At 35.7% G+C, this 18173-nt stretch overlaps 1 protein-coding gene across 26 annotated transcripts in view; it reads left to right on the top strand.

The window, feature by feature from the left end:
• Nucleotides 1–14887, top strand: part of ZNF644 (zinc finger protein 644) — a 108497-nt gene extending 93610 nt beyond the window's left edge. For all 26 annotated transcript variants that reach the window (XM_063625435.1, XM_063625448.1, XM_063625443.1 and 23 more), the window contains 2 exons: nt 12022–12124; nt 13199–14887. In XM_063625435.1, coding sequence (XP_063481505.1) covers nt 12022–12124; nt 13199–13391 — 296 coding nt within the window. In that variant the 3' untranslated portion in view covers nt 13392–14887. The remainder of the gene's footprint in view (nt 1–12021; nt 12125–13198) is intronic.
• Nucleotides 14888–18173: the final 3286 nt, after the last annotated feature.

Genomic DNA, 18173 nt, shown 5'->3' with positions numbered 1-18173 from the left:
CTTGTTGCCCAGCCTGGAGTGCAATGGTGCAATCTCGGCTCACTGCAACCTCTGCCTCCCAAGTTCAAGTGATTCTCCTGGCTCAGCCTCCTGAGTAGCTGGGATTACAGGCACACGCCACCATGCCCAGCTAATTTTGTATTTTTAGTAGAGATGGGGTTTCTCCATGTTGGTCAGGCTGGTCTCGACCTCCTGACTTCAGGTGATCCACCTGCCTGGGCTTCCCAAAGTGCTGGGATTACAGGCGTGAGCCACTGTGCCCAGCCAAGAACCCAGAACACTTTCTTGATACGTTTTGGAAGTAAAGCCCAATTGTTGCTATTCTACAACAAATGACTTATCCATCATAATTATCTGACTTTTCTGATGAGGTCAATACCACTAGTGCAATATATTAACATTTTTAAAAAATCAAGTCAGTGTTTTATTTTTCATACCATCTACTTTTAAGTGTAATCATAGTAGGTTTCTTTTGCCTGTTTTCAGCTTTAATGATATAATTGGCCACACAGGACTGTAACAAGTACTAATGAACATATAGCACAGTGTCAGGTGCTGAATGGGTTTGTAAGCCACTAGAAAAGTCATTCTTACATTGTGGAATGTGCTATGGGAGCACTTTCTGATGTGATAGAAAAAGTAGTATTGTGAAAGCTTCCCAATGTGCATTAAATTATTTGTTCATTCATGAGCGTCGCTGTAGTGTCTTTAAAAAATAATATAGTATTGCATGTTTGAAAAATTGCATGTTTTCATAGTGGTTCATTCAGCCTGAAAGAGTGTAAGTAGAAAATTTTGATCTTCTTATTAAGATTAAATTCCAAATGAGTGAACTTGCTTCTGCTTAAAGCAAACACCTTGATAATTCTTCCAGACTGGGCTGAGGGAGGATATGTGAAAAGTACGAGACATGTCTCTGCTGTCAGAGAACTTAGGAAAGGATTGTTGACAACATAATAAAACTATCAAAATTTGAAAACTGTGCAAGATAGTATACAACTAAATGGCATATTGGCTTTAAGTGTTGTAGGGGTTCAGGTTATTTTAGTCTAAGCCTCCTTTTGAGGGGAGCTGGGAATTGAGATTCCTTTTTTTTCTGATGCCCTTACTTTTTGTCTCATTGAATTAGAGCTTGTAAAAAACAGAAAAAGAAAATGAATAAAAGTAGTTCATGCTGGTGTGTTTCTTGTCACTTTTTAAATGCAAGAGAACAACAAAACTAGCAGTCACACAAAATTTTATTCATTCAACACAAGTTTGAGTTCTTGTACCAAGACTGTGCTCATCGCTGAGCCAGTAAAGATACTGCACTCCAGCTGCATAAACATAATCATAACCCAGTGGGAAAAGATCAAGTATGCTATTACAGAAAGGTTTATATGGTTTCAGCCAGACCTTGAACTTGAAGGATGCAGTAGAGTTTTAGGAAGACAAGATGAAGTGTAGAGCATTTCAGGCAGAGAAGAACATAGTGTGGACACAAAGGGATGAAATTTGGACTTCAAGTGTCAGGAGTGAAACTTGGAGTTCCAGTGTCAGAAGATTTGGTTACAGATGTTTGAGAAAATTGTAGTGCCAGAAAGGTGGGGTTGGTGCTTTGAATGCTTGGTAAAAAAAAATTAGGAAGTCATTAAAGGATGTTTTAAAAATAAGGGGGCCGGGCGTGGTGGCTCACACTTGTAATCCCAGCACTTTGGGAGGCTGAGGCAGGCAGATCACCTAAGGTCAGGAGTGTGAGACCATCCTGGCCAACATGGTGAAACCCTGCCTCTACTAAAAAAAAATACAAAAAATTAGCCAGGCGTAGTGGTACGTGCCTATAATCCCAGCTATTCGGGAGGCTGAGGCAGGAGGATTGCATGAACCCAGAAGCTAGAGGTTGCAGTGAGCCGAGATTGTGCCATTGCAGTCCAGCCTGGGCAACAAGAGCAAAACTCAAAAAAAAAAATAATAATTATAATTAGCCAAGTGTGGTGGTACGCACCTGTAATCTCAGCTACTCAGGAGGCTGAGGCAGGAGAATTGCTTGAACCTGGGAGGTGCAGGTTGCAGTGAGCCAAGATTGTGCCACTGCACTCCAGCTTGGGCGACAGAGTGAGACTCCGTCTCATAAATAAATACAAAAGAAAAATAGGCCAGGCATGGTGGCTAACACCTGTAATCCCAACACTTTGGGAGGCCAAGGCAGGAGGATCACCTGAGGTCAGGAGTTTGAGACCAGCCTGGCCAACATGGTGAAACTCCATCTCTACTAAAAAGTAGCCAGGCGTGGTGGTGGGTGCCTGTAATCCCAGCTACTTAGGAGGCTGAGGCAGGAGAATCGCTTAAACCTGAGAGGTGGAGGTTGCAGTGAGCCAAGATCATGCAATTGCACTCCAGCCTGGGCAACAGAGCAAGACTCCATCTCCAAGGAAGGGAGGAAGGGAGGAAGGGAAGAAGGGAGGGAGGGAGAGAGGGAGGGCAGAGAGAGAGAAGAAAAATAAGAGAATGGTATGGTCAAACTTATATTTTAAAAAGCCATTCATGAGACAGTGAAAAGATGGGTCTTTATATTTCTTAGCTATAACTTATTTCTATAGTACTGTTCTTCATTAAGAGCATATATGTGTATACATTTATCTGCACAGTAGCGCATTTATAAATGATTAGCAAGGTAATGAATGATCTGAGTTGAGTAAATTCTCTAGGTGACTGAAGAATAGTCCTTTAATTGTTAATAACTTGATTTTTCCTAACCAATTTGGTGGTTATTGCTCTAAAATGTTCTTCTTATTTTTGCCTTGAGTAGCTTGGATATAATTTCATCGAGTACTTTGGGTAACCCTTATAGATACTCTACTGTTTTATTATTCCAGCAAGAATTAGGCTATTTCCCCATCATACTAAAAAATGATTGGCTGATTTTTTCACTAATTCAACAAGCATTTTTTTTCACCTCCAACTGTGCTAAGTATGCAGAGATACATTGGATCTTACAATACAGTAGAAGCACCTATATGCATAACTGTAATACAAGACAAATTGGTAAGTGCCATTGGAGAGGTATGCATGAAATACTGTGGAATTTCAGAGAAAGAGGAAGACACTTTCAGCTAGACTAGGATCTCCCAAGGCTTTTGGAATTAGCATTTGAATGGACCCTGATGTATAGCTAATTGAAATGGAAATGGGGGTCAGGGGTGGGGAAGAGAAATGCCTGAAGAAGGGAGCAAGGTGGGACAATGTGGTAAGTTTATTAGAAATACTAGGAAGTAGGAGGTAAGGGAATTGAGTTGGACTGGTAAAGTGAGTCAGACAGATGACATAGAATGCTAGTCTAAGATGTTGGAATTAACTTTGTAGTGGGGAACTATTTGAATATAGAATTTGTGTAATGCTTTTGAAATTGCTTTTTAAATAAAGGATTTGGTGGAGAGGAGGAAAAATCGCAGGGTAGATCATTTTAAGAGTCCTGTACCAGGTCAGTGACATTAAGAATGTAAAAAGAGTGGTACTAGATGTATGGGTAATATTATGGAAATAAAATAAGCAGGATATGGTAGATTAGAGATGAGATGGCTCAAGATTTTAAATCTGAGTGACTGTCTGGTAGAAGGGCAGGCTTCATTACTTCTCTGTCATTTACTAGCAACACTTCATCATCCAGCTATCCACTATAACAAAGTGTCATCTTAAAAGCAGGAGATCTACAAATTTGGAAAAGAGAGCTTTATTTCTTAGAAAGCTTGAAGCCTGCAGGCTTGGAAGTGTATCCTCAGACAGAGACCAAAAGCAAGCCCTTCGAAGGAGGAAGGATGAGACAGGAAGTTATGTTGAATGAGTTGGATAAGTATACATATTCAACAGGTTATAGGAGGAGCTATTAATATTCATGAGTGGGTACACACATGCTTAGTGTGCAAACTCCATGTTACATACATCCCATGTTCACTTTGAGGTGGCAACCTAACATTTAATCATAGTAAAATTAGGATTTACATGTCAAAAGGTGAAACAGAGTTCATAGGCACCCTATGTGCAGCCTTTGTGGACCAGCTAGAACCAGTTGGTGATCTCTTATCAGGAAGGAATGCTGGTCAGTTCAAAACCACACAAACAGAGGGGAGTCTGGCTTCTGAGTTAGGCAATTGGTTGATATCAGTGGTGGAGCAAGTCTTTTGAAAGGGTTGGTTTCTTTTTAACTCTTAGGAAAGGAAGTTTTATGGTGGTTAGTGAGGGAGGAGACCTAATGAGACTTGCTTCACCTCCTGTCCCATCATGGCTGCGAACTCAATTTTTAAGATTTCTCTGGGGTCACCTTGGCAAAGAGAAGGGTGTCCATTCAGTCTGCTGTAGAACTTAGAATTTTATTTTTATTTCTCAAAAGCAAATAACCACACTTGTTGAATCAGTAAGTTTGTTTTTAGGAGAATATAGCCTAAGAGTTACACCATTGTAGCATAAAATACTTAAATTTTATGATGCTTGTTTTTTGCTGCTCATTGGTTCCAAAAGGAGGGTGATCTGTTTTGACTGACATCTTGTTTTTCATGCAAGTCTTGTCTAGTTTCCTAGCATTACTATTGGTTTAATTATTTACTAAGTTTCTGGGTTTTGCTCTTTTTTTTTTTTAAATATATGTTTGGGCATTTTAAATGTATCTAATTCTATCCTCAGTTACAATGTTTGTGTTTGCTATGATTTTTATTCTCTAAGCCTTAAATAATGAGATTCAGAAAATATCATAAGATATAGAGTTTATTCAAGCCCAAAGCTTGAGGATGGCCACCTGGGAGCATAGGTTCAAGTTGCCCTGGATATACACTGTGATTAGCAGCAGTTACAAGTGAGTTTTTAAGAAAAAAGGCGGTTTCTATGTTTATTTACCAAGAATTTACATTAAGATAATGTAAGCTATCGATTGGCTATACATTGTTCTTTGTATCACAGATTTCAGGAACATAAAAATAATGGGTGAGGCATCAGGTCAGGAACATAATGAATGCCTAATTTAAACAATTGCCCTCCCCTCAATGGGGGGCATGAGAGTCAAGTGACTGAAGTCCCCTACTGCAGTCATTCTGGGCCTGGTAAATCTTGCATACTGTACATAGCCGACTGCTGAGCTGCTTTCCTTCTCTCAATTCTAACATGAATTTCTTGAATGCTGTTTGTAATCTGGATTAAGATAGAATAAGCCCTTATAATATAACAAGGCATGTGGTTGGCCAGAACTAAATTTTAGGTAATGTTTTAATTGACTTTATGGAAATAATAAAATAACACTCAAGACTTTCTCTATTGGAGGTTAGGGCAAAAGGACGGCTTATTGGTAGGTAGTTCCTCACTTATGGCGGAAGTAGAAAAAAGTAGAAAAGTAGAATTTACTTTTTTTTTTTGGTATGCCTAGGGTTTGAAGAATGAGGTTAATTCTTGTTATGTATTTAATTGTAGCTTAGCTGGAAGTTGGCTAAAACAGAAAATACCTGATCAATACCATGTTTGGTTATAGTTTGAATTTTGGCTGGAATGTGTAAAGCTCTTGAGAACTATAAAAAGCCAAATCAGATGCATTGCGACCATGGATTTGTGCCATTTATATTTACTAATATATTGTTGTGAGTCCTATCTAATTTAAGTTAAATATGGTTGTATTGAAAATAAAGGAAATTTTAAAGTTAGGTGGTTTTCTTAGCTAATTTTATGATCAAGAACAATTATTGTTACTACATCTGAAATGATGTATCAGAAATACGGAGATTTTAGAGGGCAGGGACTGTGATTATTTTGTTTGTAATTCTAAACAAAAGTGACTTAAAGCAGATTGTCATTATGTACTTTAATGTTTATACTAATTTCAGATCTGTCTTAGAAAAGTGGTTGATGTTGATGGCTAATGCCTATTTTGCTTAATAAAACAGCATACAAGTCGAACTTACTTGAAAAGAAAATTTTAAATGTTATTTTCTTACCTGTTAACACAAAGAAGTGATACGTTTGCTATCCTATCAACTCTTAACTGACCAGTAAGCCACTTGTAGTTGTGATATTGTTAGCTTTTTTAGCTTTGGGCAAGCTGGTAAAACTAGCCTGCCTCTAATTCCTGTTTATAAAAATGTGTGATGAAGTATCATATTTATGTCTAGCTTTTCCCTTTACATAGAGAATACTTCCTCAAAATATCCTTTAGTAATCACCGCCTCTACTTTGAAATAGCGGAGTCTTCTACAAATTGTACTTTTTCTTTAACTGAATCCATTCAAGTTTAAATAGAAGGCTACTTCCATTTCCTTTAACTCTTTCTCTGAACTATAAGGCTGTTGACTATGCATAATATAACTTCCTACTTTGTAGGACAAACTCAAGCAACCAGTCCTTGTGGACTAATAATTGTAAAACCGCAAACCTAATTCTTAAAGCAAAGGAAATCTGCTTTCCAGGTATTTTGCATTTCATCCTCTTCCAGGTAAATTATTAAAACATCTAGGAACTAGTTAACTTTGCCACTGATTGCTGTGTGATTGAGTTACTTATCTTTTTTTCAGTCATTGGGAGTGGAAACTCTAAAAATTAATGAAAGTTATTTAGGGTACTAAAAAATTATCCAATTTTAGAGTGAAAATTTCAAGGGAAAATGATGATGAAAATAAATACTTTTGAGGTTACCAAATGTGTATCTTTATACTTCATTCCTGATTGTAAGGGAAACATTGCTTTTTATAACTTAAACTACTCATCTTGGGAATAATGAAGTGGTATAGCTAGGAGCAAAGAACTGATGTTGGTAGGAGTAGGGGAGTCCTTTTCAATTTTAATACTGTGTAGAGTGGGGATTTAATTTTTCTCTTAATAGCTTTTGTTTTTTTTTTGAATGGGCCAAGAGATTGAGGGGTGGAACTGAATGCAGCCTTTCTCATTTATGATAGTAGATACTCAGGTCCCAGGATTATTTGCAGAGTCCAATGCAAAATGAGTATGTGGTAGACCCCATTCAAAAATGAATAGTTTCAAGGCTGCAATAGTAGAGCATTAAACTGAGTGTGGGGCTCTCCCTATATGACTGCCCAAGTTGGACACCCATGAAGCTGGTCTCCTAGGCACTTTGTACAGAAAGAAAGATAAAAGCTGAATAAATGAAACTTTGGCTTCTCAACAATTGGCTTTCTCTACCCCATTCCTGTTTTACACAAGCTAGCATGTTGTTTGTTCGTTTGTTTGTTTTTCTAAAAAAAGGGCCCTGATTCTTTTTCAGTTGAGGCCAAAGGATAGAAAATGATATTTGCAGTCTTTTTATATGCTTGGGGCTTATGAACGTTGAAGGATTAGTGACAACAGTTATAATTGAATTTATTACTAACACAGGAACAGAAAACCAATACTGAATGTTCTCACTTATAAGTGGGAGCTAAACAACGAGAACACGTGGACACAAAGAAGGGAGCAACAGACTGGGGCCTACCTTGAGGGTGGAGGGTAGGAGGAGGGAGATAATGAAAAAAACTACCTATCAGGTGCTATGCTTGTTGCCTGGGTGATGAAATAGTCTGTACACCAACTCCCGTGACAATTTACCTATATAACAAACCTGCACATGTACCCCTGAAGTTAAAATAAAGGTTTAAAAAAAAGAGTTTATTTTTCTATCTTACACTTGTGTACCCTTTGGCATGTGTGCATCCTCTTCCCACCTCACCACTGCCACCACCACCTCCATCACCAACTTTTTAATAGTGGTGGAATGATGATTTACCTGTTTGTGTCATGTTTATTCCTACTGTAGTTCTGAATGAGCTCATAGCTAATATTGTCCACCAAACTTATACAGGCCAACCACTTAGAGAAGAAATGTTCTTCCCTCTCATAGGGGTATACTGTGCCTCTTACTTTGGGTATAGATAACCCAGTTGCTTCACTTTGTACTAGAGATACCAGCAACCAATTAGAAAAGAAACGGATTAAACAAGGCTTTTAAGTAATTGGGCAGGTGAGAATGATTACAAATAAAAATACTTTGGTGGCAAATGTTAATTTAGTTATGGTGTGCTTTATCAAAGAAGTTCCAGATGTTTTTATGAAATCTCATTCTCTTGGGGTCATTTATATCGTGAAGGAAAAAGAAAATGAAACTCATTGAAGCAATTATTGTATAAAATGGGCAGAAAGGTGGAAAGAGCAAAAGATTTTAATGTCAAAGTCAAAAGTAAATTCTTAATCTTCTTTGTATAAAGCTAAATAATGGCTCAGAAAACAGACTTGAATTTTTATGTGTTGTGTTATCTATTTATTTGCTTTGCACCAATCTGGTTTAGTGCTTTGGCATGTTGTTGTCGTTATGATCATTGGTCGTCGTATTCATAGCATAGCAGTGTGGTGTTCTTTTTGAGGACTCATAAGTTTATTGTATTTCTCTTTCATATTTGTATTTGACCAAGACAAATATCTTACTGAAAGGTATATTCTATTTTTTTTTTTTTGCATTTGACCCTACAGCTCAATTTATTCTCCATATAAGTAAAATATTCTCAGTAGCAATTTAGATCTTTTATAAATCAGGTAACTTGAAAGATTTTTGACAGCCTTTTGGTTGAAATTGATCACTTAAACAGTTTCTGACCACTGAATAGTAATCTTAGGAAGGTTTGGATGACTGGATTTGTTTCTTTCTAAAGAAGCTTATACTTGAAAAGAATATTAATACTTTCTAAAAATAATTTTTTAATATATTTAAAGTATAGAAACTGTTAGATTTAAAATACTTTGTAAAGAGAAAAGAGTGTGTGGGTTTTTTGTTTTTAAGTTGCTTGGAGTTTTTTGGTCACTAACAAGTGCAAATAAAATCCTATTACAAAAAAAGGCTTTGTGTAACAAAGTTATCTATTTGGCAGATTATTCATATAAACAACTCTATTAAAGCTTTGGCTGTTTATCACAGATATTGATGAGCTGCATTATATTGAAACTGAATGTGTTAGTGATCTGTATTTAATGTTATAGTGGCTACTGGTACAGTCCAGAACAAAACTACTTTTCCCTCTAGATATAATAAAATCTCTTAAGTGAGAATATTGGTATAACAGACATGTTTGTACCTCATCCTTTTCATTTATTGAAATTTTCTGTGTAAATCATCCTTTTATGTAGAGGGTCCTATATAGATGTGTCTCCTTTTTGTGCAGTTTTAATATGTTAAATACTCAATTTTAAACGGATTTTCCCAAAGGTATGGGCAATATCACAGGAGTGGGGTTGGATATTGGCATTAGAAAAAACTATTGTAAAATATGCTCATGTTTCACCTGCTCAAAAATATAACATTTCAGGAGATAATCTAGAATTGATGAAGATGTTAAAACACTGAGGCATTTAGATTTCAATTTCCATAGATCCCAGATTTTTAATATTTTAACTTTATGAGTAAGTTTCTAGGGATTCTCAGTGCATGAGATTCTGTAACCTTAACTTTGGAGCCCTGGGTTCTAGAGATGATTGATCAGTCATATGCTGGCAAAGTTGTCCTGCTTTCCAAGGTCATAATACCTTCAAATACTCATTGCTACAAAAATGATGTCAATCTCATTTCAAGTTTAGATCTGATCATTCATAAAACAGCCTAAACTTAAGAGTTTCCACAGTCCATAAAGCATCAAAAGCCATAAAATAATTCTTTTTTCCCTATTAAAGAAAAAGCCAAAAATATTTCTGTGTTTTAGAATAAACATTTCCAGTTCCATTTTAAAAATATTAACAACATGTAAATTTAAATGCTTTGTAACTGATAAAATGTTCTTTTGCATATTTCCCTACCATCCTCTGCCCCTCTTCCTCAATTTGCTTTACACCCCTAACATTAACATTCTGTGAACAAATTTTTAAGGGTTGTTGTAATGTATTCTATTTGTATCCTACAGTAATTTATTTGCATTTTAAAAGGAGTTTGAATACAGTGTGGCAATTTTGACAACCAGTAAGCTCATCAAAGTAAGATTCTACCTGTAATCTTATACACCAAATGCCTGCTCTATTCTGCCTAACACAGACAAGGATCCATCTTTACAAATGGAAAGAATAGCTGACATCTAGTAGCACTTACTCTTTGAGTTCCCTGAACTCTATTTCTAGTATATGAATCACTCATAACCCACTTAAATTCAGATTGCTCACCAAAGCGATTAGGAAAAAGGTTTTTCCTACTGGTTACAAAGTATTTCATTCTTGTAGTTGTTGTGAATAACCTAGTTTCTGTACATAAGCTGGCCTGGTCAGTGATTTATATCTAGGATAATGAAGTATGTGTGACTGCAGCAACATATTTAAACAAATGATGCACAATGTTGTACGGGAGTATTACCTGTATTAAATGGGAGTAAAACATTTTCATTCATAGGCTGTCTAAATATCAATGGTTAAATTACTGAGTTTTGCTTTATTTTTACTGCAGAAGTATTTGTTGAGTTCCTACTACATGCCAGGCTCTTGACTGAGATAACTAATAAGATCCTTATAAGATTTTTCTATTCCAGAGTTTGGTTGTTTAGTTTTGAATTACTCATTCTTTAATACCTAACTTGACTTCTAGTAGTTCTTTACTTATTAGACTCTTCTTCTAAGGATAAACAGAAAAAGACTGTGTCCTAGATTTTACTTTTGAATAGGCAGGTGACAGGAAGCTGAAACCAGTGGCTTCAATGAGATTTAGGTTTCTTGTGGTTTTGAATTTTCTGTATGACATTTCTGTTAGCATTGCCATTTGACTAAGGAACTATGTTTACTGGTTTTGTAATAGTAGCATCTATTCTTTTGGAATCTGGACTTTGAACAATTCGTTTCACAGAGTCATTGAATAGCCAGTTCCTTCTCTCTTACTTAGAATTTTTCCAGGGAATTTTTCACATGGCAGGATAATGGAAGAAAAGCCATTTGGGTAACTCTTCTGTTACATTTGTATCCCTCCCCGCTTGGATCCCTACAGATAAATTCTTACCTTCTCTTCCTGCTAATTGACCAGCAGCACCCTGGATTGCTATCATCCCTTTGTCCAAAGAAATGGTGTAGCTGTATTCAAAGACCTATAAAACGTTATGTGCTATCTATTTCTACCTATAAAAAATACCTTTTTTTTCTTTTTAAAATCAGGTTGTTTTAGAATAAATAAAGGAAAAGTCAAGTAATGGAAAAATTTCAAGAACAGTTCACTTAAAATTTTGGTCTATTTTAATTTTTTTTTTACCTTTTCAAATCACATTTTAAAATAAGAGTTGGAGAAAATGTAAAATGAAAAATATGTAAAGAATAGTTAGCATTAAATATCAGATCCAATTGTAAACTTACGTGAGATAATATGGATTTATATTTATTTTCTAGTAAAATAAAACTTACTGCGTAATTGATTATTGTATATGCAATACAAGTTAAGTTCAAAAATGAAAGTTGAGCTTTTTTTGTCCTTTCAAATGTAGGGCCACCATACAATTTTAAAAGCTATTTATTATTATAGAATTCATGGTGAATCACTATGAAAATTGATTTTTCATTGAGCTTTTAATTACGTTGTCCATATTCCCTTACTGAGTTTTCCAAGTATAGAAGACCTACTTAATGGAGCGTTAATCAAATGCAAACTTAATTTAATGATCTCAAATAAAAGATTCTATTTTTCTAGAAATAAGAGTAAACCAGATATTAAAATTATGTATGATTATAAAAGTAAAGATTACCATTATTGTAATAATTGACCAATTTAGTAGTTTCAAGTTATTTAGTTACATTTTCTCAGTTCTAGTTTGGTGTGGTAAAACATTATTTGAAAAGGCAGTACAGGAAGAATACAGATAGTATTCTTCAGTACACATAATACCGCTGTACAGTATAGATAATATTACTGCTCTTACAGAATCAGCAAGTTGAATGCATGCTTCAGGGAATAGAGAAATGAATGCAGACTTTTTCAAACTAATTTAGATGGTCTGACCTCTCTAGAAAAATGTGTGTATGTATATTTTGAAATATATAAGGAATGTTAAGTCTTTCTCTTCCCCTTTTTAGCCTTAGATTGTAAGCAAAAGAAATCAAGGTCAAGATCTGGAAGCAAGAAGAAAATGCTAACATTACCTCATGGTGCTGACGAGGTTTACATTCTCCGATGCAGGTATATGCCTATATTGCCAAATCTGATCAGTTTCTTCATACTTTGCTTTGAAACATACTAGCTATTTCATTTGGGATTTTTAATTTGTGCCAGAGTGTGCATTCTCAACAATCAAGTTATAAATGAACTTTTTTGGAGATAGGCTTAAAATCTTAATTCTGCTCACATTATCCTGTACTTCAACAACTAATGAATCAAGTTTTTTACATTAGCCAATAGTAATGTAAATCTATTTTACCGTGATTTATTAAAGTAGCTTGGCCAGGTGTGGTGGCTCATGCCTGTAATTCCAGCACTTTGGGTGGCCAAGATGGGTGGGTCACTTGAGGCCAGGAGTTCAAGACCAGCCTGGCCAACATGATGAAACCTCGTGTCTACTAAAAATACCAAAATTAGCCAGGCTTTGTGGCGGGTGCCTGTGATCCCAGCTACTCGGGAGGCTGAGGCAGGAGACTTGCTTGAGCCCAGGAGGTGGAGGTTGCAGTGGGCCGAGATCGTGCCACTGCACTCCAGCCTGAGCGACAGAGCAAGACTCTGCCTCAGAAAAAATAAAAAAGAAAAATCTAGCTTTCCTTGTGTTTATTCGGTTTGTATGGTTTAATTTTGTTTGGTTAGATGTTTTGCTGTCTTGAGTTCTCGCTTATTGGGAACACATTTTCTCTCCCCTCAGAGTCATGCCTTCTTCCGTACTCACACTCACACACAACACACATGAACAAACATAGACACAATGCAATTTAAGGAATGCTAAATTGGGGAAGGGTCTTTTTTAAAGAGTGACATATTTTGGAGTAATAGTTGTTGTTTCAAGTGAATTAAGATGTGTAGATGTTAATTTTAACGTAATAATGCTCCCACCTATACAAAGATTACTGGAGTTTATTTTAGCTGTTAATAAACATATGAATTGGGAGTTTTGATGTTTTATTAAATCATTTGACTTTATTTAGAAACTTTATCAAGTGCTGTCTTTAAAATATGATAAAGTTTATTCCTTATGTTTTAGGACTTTATGTGAATTGGTTTTAAAGAAAGAGAATTGGTCATGTTAAGAGAATTGTTATCTTTCTGTAGGTTTTGTGGCCTAGTCTTTCGAGGACCCTTGTCTGTTCAGGAAGACTGGATTAAGCACTTACAGCGACATATTGTAAACGCTAATCTTCCACGGACTGGAGCTGGCATGGTGGAAGTCACGTCACTACTTAAAAAGCCTGCCTCCATTACAGAAACTTCGTTTTCTCTGCTAATGGCCGAAGCAGCTTCATAGAACCAGGAAACCTTTTAAATAGCCAATTTGAATTGGATGTAAATTTGAAATTCTTTTTTTTTTAAGCCACATTAAATTATGTTTATAAATACTAAAGCAGGAAAATGGGGGAAAGTGAATTACAATGACATCAGAGCAAATTGAATACTTAAAACAGTAAGTAGTCTATATATTTTATATAGGGTGGAAGATGTGTTTTTAAGGTTTATGAAGTTTTGTTGGTTAACTGTGTTCACTCAGTAAAAGAGCAGTACATGTAAGCAGCCATTAATAAACTGTTGCACATGGATACTTACAGACAGACTTATTGGACAGTTATGTTTTTTGCAGTGTTACCAGAATCAAGGCTCTGTTTATTCCCCACAAGACTTGCATAGAAAAATAAGATATTATATTTTGTTTGTATGTATTTAGTGTTTTGTATAATAACAAGAACCGCTGACTAAATTTACTCAAATTAGGGCATTAAATATCATGTACTTCATAGTTTGAGACTGTTCACTCAAATAGGGCAGAGTACTATTCTATCTAGATGTGTAAGTGTTTTTTTTAAAATCACATGGAACGGTTTTTTTTATACTAAAAAGTGGAGGGAGATTTGTTTAAACAAGTATTTCTAAAAGAAATATGTACATAGTTCTGGAAATTATTTGTGGTAAGGAAATATTCTTTACTCCAGTTGCATTTCTCAGACAATAAAGTGGTGCATCCATGCTACCTCCTACTTTGTCAACAAAGATGCTATTTACCCTTTACATTTTTGTATCATAATAGATTTTAAAAATCTAATGTTCTTTATTGCAAGACATTCTTTTGTTAACAGGTTTATTTCTTTTTAATGTTTTACCTAAAATTTGACATGCTTACAGGACAGGTTTGCCTCTTACTTTATTTAACATTGTAGAAATGTAATTAATAAACAATGCTCACTACACAGTTTAGAATAGACGTTCTCATTTATATTATCTTCCAAATTTGATCAGTTAGCAAAACTTAATACACCAATTAAAATATTTCTACATATGATGAGAATGTTTACAATTTAAATTTTAGAACTTGTTTTGGATGTGATTATATGTACGAAAATCGTGTAACACTATGCTCATGCTAAGAACCGACATAACAGAATTACTGAAATAAATGTGCTGTGAGGAATGGAAAATATGGTGCAGGTGTCTTGGTCATGATAAATTGTGATTCTTTTTAAAAATTTTTTCCAGAAACAAATTAGGTATTTTAATCTGAAATCAGATTCCTTTACAAACAACAAGTTTTTGTATGCAAGCACCATTTTATTTCATGTAGTATGGCTAATACTATAGTTGAACCAAGGATATGCATTGATTCTTTGCTTCATATGTAAATAAAGTTAAAAACAGTTAAAATAAGGAGTATTTTGGTAGAGTATATACATACCTCACTGCCAGTGAAATTGCTTTCCTATGGTATATCTCCTTACCAGAAAAATCTCTAAATAAAAAAAGGTTTAAAGAAAATTAAAATGTGAAACATTTCTTATTTTTATCATTGGTGGTAATAGTTCACTTCAGGTTGTGTTTCATTGGATTTAAATTGTTTATACTTACCAGGTTACTTGGTTCACAGAGCATAGTTTTTCTAGAATCACCTCATTGGTCAATATAATGTATGTGAGAAAGATCATTTTCTCCTTTTCGTGATTAATCAAACCTCTAAATTCAGAACCATCTTATATGCAAAATTAGAAGGTTGGACTAGATGGATCATTCCCAACCAAGGGTCTCCTGATCCTTAGGTTAATAGATAAGGGAAAAGTACTTGTAAGTTATTTTCAATTTTACAAAAGTCCCAATAAAAACTATGTATTTGTCTATAGTGACAAAACTAACTAAAACATCCCATTTCTTTACTTTTGACTGAAAATATACCAAGTCTGTATATATTGGTTATCTCTTACTGAACAAGTTTCGTTGATAGTTATATGCCTTTGAATGTATATTTTTAAATTGGAAGACATACTACATAGCAAGTGGAGTCCAGAAGTTAAAAAAAAAAAATCATAGCATGATTCTTGTGGGAAGGCTAGTAGTCACTAGAGCCCCTTTCCACTCTAATTATTTATTTTTATTTTTTTAAGACAGGGTTTTACTCTGTCACCCCGGCTGGAGTGCAATGGTGTGATCGTATCCTGAGAGGACTCAAGTGATCCTCCCACTTCATCCTCCCAAGTAGCTGGAATTAAAAGCACACGTCATCACTTTCGGCTAGTTTTTGTATTTTTTGTAGAGACATAGAGTTTTACCATGTTGCCCAGGCTGTGCTTGAACTCCTGGGCTCAAGAGATCCTTCCGCCTTTGCCTCCCAAAGTGTTGAGATTACAGGCATGCGCCACCACACCTGGCCCCCTAATTCTTACACTTCTATGATTTTGTCTTATCAGGCCAAATATCAACATGTGTGAATACAAGTAGAAGAATTAGTTTGACCACAAGTTTCGGAATTAAAACTACATTTAATTTTAAAATATGTTGAACTATATGTAAACAATTATTTCTCCTTCTAGTTATATAAAGAATTCAGTCATCAGAATAAAATATTTCACATCAGAAACAGTAGACTAGAGTGACTCCTGAAAAGTAAATTAAGCAAAGAGCATTTTTCATGGTAAAGATATTTGGGTTACAAAATTTAAAGAATTCTTTAGGAAGCATTCAAAATTCATCTTTTATTTGGCAACTAGAAAGTCAATAATATGTTTTCATTTGGTTCCCACTAGAAGAAAAGTGTAAAATACTGTCTCAAGTTACATAATAGATTTTTATGTCAGCATATGGACTGATTTATCATTCAATATTAACTAATTTTCTTTTAATTCTTTTACCGTTGCCTGAGATATGCGAGCTTCTAATGCTAAATTAGGGCTTTAAAAAATTCCAGTCTGGGCCGGGCGCAGTGGCTTATGCCTGTAATCCTAGCACTGTGGGAGGCCGAGGCGGGCGGATCACGAAGTCGGGAGATCAAGACCATCCTGGCTAACACGATGAAACCCCGTCTCTACTAAAAATACAAAAAAATTAGCGGGCGTGGCTGCGTGCACCTCTAGTCCCAGCTGCTGGGGAGGCTGAGGCAGGAGAATGGCGTGAACCTGGGAGGTGGAGCTTGCAGTGAGCCGAGATCGTGCCACTGCACTCCAGCCTGGGTGACAGAGCAAGACTCCGTCTCAAAAAAAAAAAAAAAAATTCCAGGCTGAAGTGTTGATTTATTTAATGGCTTCAAGACAAAAATGTTAACTTCTATGTATTATTTTCCACTATACTTCTTTAGAGTGTATTAGAACTGTGGCATAACTCATATCTGCATTTTAGATTTTACTTATTTAATTATGGGTTGGGGAGATAATGGCTTCTCAGTAATTTATTAGACAAACTTTTTTAAAGGACATATACATAACTTCTCAAGGACTGTCCAATTAGAACACAGAATCCAAAGGATCACTCTGGGTTTTTCCTCACTAAGAAAATGTAATAGACCAGGCACAGTAGCTCACGCCTGTAATCCCAGCACTTTTGCAGTCTGAGGTAGAAGGATCACTTGAGCCCAGGAGTTCAAAATCAGCCTGAGCAACGTAGCAAGACCCCATCTCTATGAAAGAATTTTTTTTTTTTTTTTAAAAGACATGGTGGTGTGCACCAGTAGTCCCAGCTACTCAAAGAGAGGCTGAGGTGGGAGGATTGCTTGAGCCCAGGAGTTCAAGGTGAACACAGTGAGCTATGACCATGCCACTGCCCTCCGTACTGGGGCAACAGAGTGAGGCCCAGTCTCAAAAAAAAAATGTAATCTATGCCCATTTAAAAAATATTAGAAAAACAAAAAAATAAAAATTGGGAAATCACCTGTGATAGTATCACTCAAAGATACCTACTTTTAAATAGCTTGATATATTTATTTATCTTATCTATCTTACTGTTTTAATATAATTATGATCAGAATGTATTATAACGTATCTTGTTTTACCATTAATTTTAAATTCGGGTGCTGCATTGTATAGATAAACCTTTGAATACCACATAAATTTATGTTAACCCTTGAATGTGACAGAAGCCAGTCCCCATCTGTGATATTTCAAATGACAGACTAGAATCACTTTTCATCCCCACTGCAGAAGATAGCTATCGTATTTCTTTCTTTTTTTTTTTTTTTTTTTTTTTGAGACAGAGTCTCGCTCTGTCGCCCAGGCTGGAGTGCAGTGGCGCAATCTTGGCTCACTGCAAGCTCCGCCTCCCGGGTTCACGCCATTCTCCTGCCTCAGCCTCTCCGAGTAGCTGGGACCACAGGCGCCCGCCACCATGCCCGGCTAATTTTTTGTATTTTTTAGTAGAGACGGGGTTTCACCGTCTTCTCGATCTCCTGACCTCGTGATCCGCCCGCCTCGGCCTCCCAAAGTGCTGGGATTACAAGCGTGAGCCACCGCGCCCTGCCTTATCATATTTATTTCAACAATGGGAACTTGTTTTCTTATTTTGAGGGCCAGCCACATTCAGTTATAGATCTTTCATCAGTAGCCATACGTTTACTACAACCTTGGTTTTTCTTATCACAAATTATTGAATAATACCTGTAATAGTTCAGGCAAACAACAACTGTAATAATAAATAAAATTTACAGAATTGATTCTTCATACTGCATGGTTCTTAGATTAGGCCAAAAATCAAGGTGAACAAAGAGTGCATATAATCTAATAAATTATTGATTGATTTATTCTTAAAATTTTAGATAAGAAAAAGAAAAAAATACTTCTAATTC

Source organism: Symphalangus syndactylus, chromosome 12, assembly GCF_028878055.3.
Source record: "Symphalangus syndactylus isolate Jambi chromosome 12, NHGRI_mSymSyn1-v2.1_pri, whole genome shotgun sequence".
NCBI classification, from domain to species: Eukaryota; Metazoa; Chordata; class Mammalia; order Primates; family Hylobatidae; genus Symphalangus; species Symphalangus syndactylus.
The sequence above is the reverse complement of the archived record's forward strand: the minus strand, read 5'-3'. Positions and strand labels throughout refer to the sequence as shown.